Below are 6,993 nucleotides of genomic sequence, written 5' to 3'. Positions count from 1 at the left end.
TATACTATAACACTACACTATAACACTTATAACACTATACTATAACACTACACTATAACACTATACTATAGCTGGGCTTATAGACCAGAAAGAGAAAGGGACGAGGCTGTCCATACATTACCCTATAGCTGGGCTCATAGACCCTTTTAATCATGTCTGTTCCCAAGGCATTTCCTGTGGCATGGAAAACAACACTGAGCTAATGGTAACTCGGGTAAACAAAAACAAAAATAAAAACGTTTCACAGATGACATTCGTAGAGCTCTTGTAGTCCAAAATATTTTCATTTCAAAGTGTTTTTGAACATTTAGTGGAAAGTCTCTGGGGACTGATTGAGCAGGTCTACAGTATATCCAACTCATTCAGACACTTTACTACATCAGAGAGAGAGAGAGAGAGAGAGAGAGAGAGAGCGAGAGAGAAAGAGAGAGAGCAGGCTTTCTAATTACACTATGTCTACAGTTCATTTAAAGAGGAAGAAGAAATCTTATATCCAACTCATTCATATGATTGAAATGTATTCCTAAATATTTGAATTTGCAAACTCGCAAATCATGGAGTTTGATCAGGATCCCTGTGTGTGTAAAAATGATGGAAACCATTATTACCTATCCACTAATCCATACCTATATCCATCCATCCATCCATCCACCCATCCATCTATTCATTCTTTCATCCATCCATTCATTCGTCCATGCTTACATCTATCCATCCATCCCCGTCTCTGCCTCTTGCTCTCAGATTGACTTGTCCAGTCCTGAGCCCCCCCCTCCTGCCCCTACCATGGGCTCTGGTATCCTGGAGACGGGTGGCGAGTTCGACCCCCCCGAGTCCCCCCCTCCCCGGGACTTCTTCCCTGACTACGTCGCCACGGTGATCTTCCCCTTTGTGCTGGCTCTGATCTTGTTCCTTCTGCTGGCCTACATCATGTGCTGCAGGAGGGAGGGCCTGTAAGTATTCCTCCAATAACATCTACTTCCTGCACGTTTTCATCCAATCACATGTTCTCTGAATGTACTTCCTGTGAGTTGTCATCCAATCACATATTCCCTGAATGTTCTACCTCTCCGCTTTGCCATTTCGCCGTCATACCAAGATAAAGCACTCGTAATGACCCCCTGTAGTGTGCAGGTGTTTTGAACAGGTGTGTTTTATCTCATTCTGACCCCATTCATCTGCACCTGCAAGGAATAGCACACAGGTGTGCTAGCTGGACTCACCTGTCGTACTCTCTAAGGAGATGGTCACTCATTGCATTTGTTTGGTCCACATGCATGGTGACCAGCCTGTAGTGCACTTGGGACATGGACTGTGCTGCAGCCTGGTATGTTGCAGTGATGCTTTACTCTTTCTTTCTGTTTGCAGTGAGAAGAGGGACGCCATGACGCCCGAGTAAGTAAACCTGATCACAGCAGCCGTGAAGAACTCAAACACACACATACACACACACACACTCACACACACACACACACACACACACACACACACACACACACATACACATACACACACATACACACACACACGATATCGCGCACACACACACACACACATACACATACACATACACATACACACACACACACACACACACACACACACACACACATACACACACACAAACACACACATAAACACACACACACACACACACACACACACACACACACACACACACATACATACACACACACACACACACACACACAAACACACACATACTGTACACACACATAAACACACACACACACACACACTACACTACCCTTCATCTCTCTCTATCTCCCTTCATTTCTCTCCCTATCCCTCCCTCTCTCTCTCCCTGTACCCCCCCCCCCTCTCTCTCTCTCTCTCTCTCTCTCCCTGTACCCCCTCCCCTCCTCTCTCTCTCTCTCTCTCTCTCCCTTTAGACTGCAGCTGCACCATCACCACACCATCATAGAGAACACTGACGAGCTGCGAAGCATGGCGGGCACCAGGGAGGGTGTGCCCGCGCCACTCTCCACTCTGCCCATGTTCAACAGACGCACCGGGGAGCGCCCGTTGCCCCTGCAGCGCACCTACCAGCCCGACAACATCCCCCTCATCATGGCCCAGCAGTGAGTCCCTCGCCACGGCAACGCACAACAACAATAACAACAACACATGGGTTGCCCAGGCAACGTGTCAATCAGAAAGACAGGAGTAGGGCTGTCAGGGTTGTACTACAGGCAGTCAATACTGTGCAGATATCTTTTGATACAAGTATTGATACATTTACGTTTTAAAACATTTAAGAGTCTTAAGAGTCCTTATATATCATTAGAGGGTACTTTTTAAAATGATGATATGATCCATGGACAATATTAAAAAGGTGCCAAAAGCTGAACGGGACCAGTAGTGATGTCTGTAGGCCTATTCCATATAACATAATCTAAATCATCAGAATCTCATGCTAAACAATACAGTAAAAATAAATAAATATTGTGTGATAATTAAAATTATAAAATTATAATTATAAATGTCTGCTTCTCTCCATACAGGGAGCCCAATGTGGACACCCTGCCCAGGTAATACTTGCCTGATCTACATTTACTGTCCACTAGGTGGTGACAAACGTCATTGTTATAGCAGCTAACTGTCAATCATGTCAATCATGGGCGGACTGGCCATCTGGCATACCGTAGGCTATGTGTGACATGCCATGCTGACGATGATGATTATGATGACTTATTAATTGCGATAATATAATGATATGGTAATGATAACATAGTAAGGCCGTGCTGTGATTACAATAACAAACAGTGCAACTTTCAGATTCAAATTTTCTAAATGAATGATTTGCAAACCCGGACAGCAAAAGAGTGTCAAATCGACGTTAATTGTTGGTCAGATTGATCAGTTTCCGTCAGACACCGAAAATTCAACATCGATGGCATGATTGGTGGTTGGTCTCTCAAAGTAGAGAAGGTTTCTATCTTGGAAGGGTTATCATGCCATGGGCTAAAAGACTGTAGACTGACGGAAATGTAAGCTACAAAACGTAGTCATGCACAAGCCAGCTAAGCTGTAACCTATACGATAGGCTACTGGAACAGATAATTAGTACATGTAGCTATACTGTTCCAAAACTAAGCTAGGCTATACTATACGATAGGCTACTGGAACAGATAATTAGTACATGTAGCTATACTGTTCCAAAACTAAGCTAGGCTATACTATACGATAGGCTACTGGAACAGATAATTAGTACATGTAGCTATACTGTTCCAAAACTAAGCTAGGCTATACTATACGGTAGGCTACTGGAACAGATAATTAGTACATGTAGCTATACTGTTCCAAAACTAAGCTAGGCTATACTATACGGTAGGCTACTGGAACTGGAAGACACTACAGATAATTAGTTCATGTAGCTGTAGCCGTACTGTTCCAAAATGTAGCCTACCAGCAATGTAGGTAGGTAGTATAGCCTACAGGAATAAAATATTTCCAGCCCTGTTTATTTCGTGTTGTTTCAGTTGTCCTACAGTGATAACTGGTATAAACTACAGTAATGTCTACGACAATCTGGGTAATTTAACTCTTTACACATAGGCTTCAGTATTTTTTTGGTGATGCTGTCAATTGAGCATTGTATAGTTTAAATGTAGCCTATTGAATAATTTGAAATGATACTTTGAATTCAAGCAGAAACTCTTCTTTAATAATTGCTTGTATAGCCTACTTGAATATGGAGATCATGTGCTCCATGCCTACCTCTGATCAGTCAGAGTGAGGCCTATACATCACTTTCAGTGCTCCATGACAGTTGAAAATATACATATTCAATAATGCAAAGATTCTGTATTTAATCAGGTGTGCCCGACCAATTTGAGGGCCGCTTGGGGCAAATATGTCGGGGCCGATTTTTGGTCCCAGTCCGCCCCTGATGTCCATACATATATTCCATCTTACAAATCAAATACAAAACAGCATTTCTTCACTGCATTATCATTACTATTATTTTTTGTAGGAAATGAAGCCATGGGAATTGACCAAGTGAAGACGTATGGTTTGCTGTGGTTTCTAATAGAGCAGCTGTCCTATTCTGAATTCTGATGTGTTATGTTTGCTCGGTCTGATGTGTTTATTTAATTCTGCTGTGAGTGAAACATGCATTTTCACATGTTTAGTACTTTAACGTGTTTACTACTGCACATGTTTAGTACTGTAACGTGTTTGCTACTGCACATGTTTAGTACTTTAACGTGTTTATACTGCACAAGTTTAGTACTGTAACGTGTTTGCTACTGCACATGTTTAGTACTTTAACATGTTTGCTACTGCACATGTTTAGTACTGTAACGTGTTTGCTACTGCACATGTTTAGTACTTTAACATGTTTATACTGCACAAGTTTAGTATTGTAACGTGTTTATACTGCACATGTTAAGTACTGTAACGTGTTTGCTACTGCACATGTTTAGTACTGTAACGTGTTTGCTACTGCACATGTTTAGTAATTTAACATGTTTATACTGCACAAGTTTTTAGTATTGTAACGGTTTTATACTGCACATGTTTAGTACTGTAACGTGTTTGCTACTGCACATGTTTAGTACTTTAACATGTTTATACTGCACAAGTTTAGTATTGTAACGTGTTTATACTGCACATGTTTAGTACTGTAACGTGTTTGCTACTGCACATGTTTAGTACTTTAACATGTTTGCTACTGCACATGTTTAGTACTGTAACGTGTTTGCTACTGCACATGTTTAGTACTTTAACATGTTTATACTGCACAAGTTTAGTATTGTAACGTGTTTATACTGCACATGTTTAGTACTTTAACGTGTTTGCTACTGCACATGTTTAGTAATTTTAACATGTTTTGCTACTGCACATGTTTAGTACTGTAACGTGTTTGCTACTGCACATGTTTAGTACTTTAACATGTTTATACTGCACAAGTTTAGTATTGTAACGTGTTTATACTGCACATGTTTAGTACTTTAACATGTTTGCTACTGCACATGTTTAGTACTGTAACGTGTTTGCTACTGCACATGTTTAGTACTGTAACATGTTTATACTGCACATGGAGCCACATACTGGGCTTCACAACAGCCACCATTCTACTGCACGCGTGCGTGATGACATGGAGGAACCACCAGTGCTGTATTTGTAATAAAGATTCTTATACAACAATTGGGTTCTATGGAACTATTTATTTGTTTCTGATTGGCCGAGAGACGTTCCATGAGTTGGAATATCCCTGGACATTTCAACTCAGACTTTGCACAGCTAATAATAAATCATGTAATAAAGATTCACATCCAATCTATTGAGTCTGAATGTCCTTATAGCTGAAATCACACACACTTACAGTACACATGCAGCACCATGACTAGCAGCAGACAGTTGGATATGTACTGTAAGTACTGTAGCTCATGGAGAGGGCTGATGACGGCAGGATCGAGTGATGGGACCAGCAAATAAACCCAGGGTCTGTGGTTGGTTTGAGAGATTCCATTTAATGTATTTCATGCTTCACTGAAATGAAAAAACATGGTTTAAATAACATGCACATGAATATTTAGTTTGTCAGTAGTTATGTATGTTTGTCGTCATTTGTTTGTATGTGCAAAGTACAGTCAATTGGGTGCAACTGTAACAGTAGGTTCACTTTTACTGTACGGTTTACTGATGTATTCACATATGTATTTGGTAAACTCCTTGGGCAGCCGTGGCCTACTGGTTAGGGCTTCAGACTTGTAACTGGAGGGTTGCCGGTTAGTCTGAAGCCCTAACCAGTAGGCCACGGCTGCCCAAGGAGTTTACCAAATAAATATATACTGTATGTGAATACATCAGTAAACCGTACAGTAAAAGTGAATCTACTGTTCCAGTTGCACCCAATTGACTGTACTTTGCACATACAAACAAATGACTACACTAAACGGCTGAAGTGCCCTTGAGCAAGGCACCTAACCCCTCACTGCTCCCCGAGCGCCGCTGTAGCAGGCAGCTCACTGCGTCGGGATTAGTGTGTGCTTCCCCTCACTGTGTGTTTCACTAATTCACGGATTGGGATAAATGTAGCAGAGACCTGTAGCAGATAAATGTAGCAGAGACCAAATTTCCCTCACGGGATCAAAAGAGTATATATACTTTACTTATACTCCTGTATGTGAGAGAGCTGGGGTAAAGCAAAGTGTGCTGAGTGAGTCATAGAGGCTGCTGGTTTGAGAAGCTTGGACACAAACTGCAAGAGCAGCACTTGCCACCACACACACACACACACACACCAGTGTTTTAAAGCAAAAGGAAGTTGGGATGTTTGACGCCAACTCCCAGACTGTCAGAGCCTCAGCCAAGCTACACCTGCACAGGAAGTCCAGCACGTGCAGCTTCCTGTAGGATTCCAAATATCTCAGCCACTCAGTTTCGATTTTACAAGCTTCAATTATCCCTGGGCGTTTCCATTAAAACATGACAAACATGCAGGGCTACGTGCGTACCATGCTAGTGCTAACACTGCTGGCCACCACTGCGCTGTCGCTAAAGGGAGAGACTGGTGAGTACTAGCTTCTTTACACTGATTCACGTAAAACACCAGAGATAGTGGATCTGGAAGCTGGGTGTAGGACTGGAGGAGTGTGTTGTTGTAACCTTGTCTGTCTGTGGAGATTGAATTACAGGTGCTCTCTTATTGTATATGGAAAATTGCTCTTTAAACAAGAAATTATAGCACTTGAAATGTTTTAATATGCTTTCAGTATATATACGTTGTAATAGTACTGTAAATGTTTTAATATGCTCTCAGTATTTTTATGTTGTCAGCATAATTGCTTATGTTGTCAGCATAATTGTTGCTATAGATTTTGTCTCCTTTTTACTTTTTTGTTTTCTAGGTCAAGATTCCAAGGTCTGTCAATATGATCTGTGTCACATGTAAATATATACAAATGTGCTTATATATTGTATACATATATATATTGTGTGTGTGTGTGTGAACATTTCCTGTTC

General features: G+C 41.3%; 1 protein-coding gene across 1 annotated transcript in view; it reads left to right on the top strand.

Annotated features, from left to right (window-relative positions):
• sgca (sarcoglycan, alpha) overlaps positions 1-4,530 on the top strand; it is an 11,181-nt gene extending 6,651 nt beyond the window's left edge. Inside the window, exons 8-12 of the mRNA XM_048245515.1 lie at positions 742-950; positions 1,366-1,392; positions 1,911-2,099; positions 2,523-2,549; positions 3,995-4,530. Of these exons, the coding sequence (XP_048101472.1) occupies positions 742-950; positions 1,366-1,392; positions 1,911-2,099; positions 2,523-2,549; positions 3,995-4,001 (459 nt within the window). The 3' untranslated portion in view covers positions 4,002-4,530. The remainder of the gene's footprint in view (positions 1-741; positions 951-1,365; positions 1,393-1,910; positions 2,100-2,522; positions 2,550-3,994) is intronic.
• Positions 4,531-6,993: the final 2,463 nt, after the last annotated feature.

The sequence above is a fragment of the Alosa alosa genome, chromosome 6 (assembly GCF_017589495.1).
Source record: "Alosa alosa isolate M-15738 ecotype Scorff River chromosome 6, AALO_Geno_1.1, whole genome shotgun sequence".
Classification (NCBI taxonomy): domain Eukaryota; kingdom Metazoa; phylum Chordata; class Actinopteri; order Clupeiformes; family Clupeidae; genus Alosa; species Alosa alosa.
This window is presented reverse-complemented; position numbering and strand designations above follow the sequence as displayed.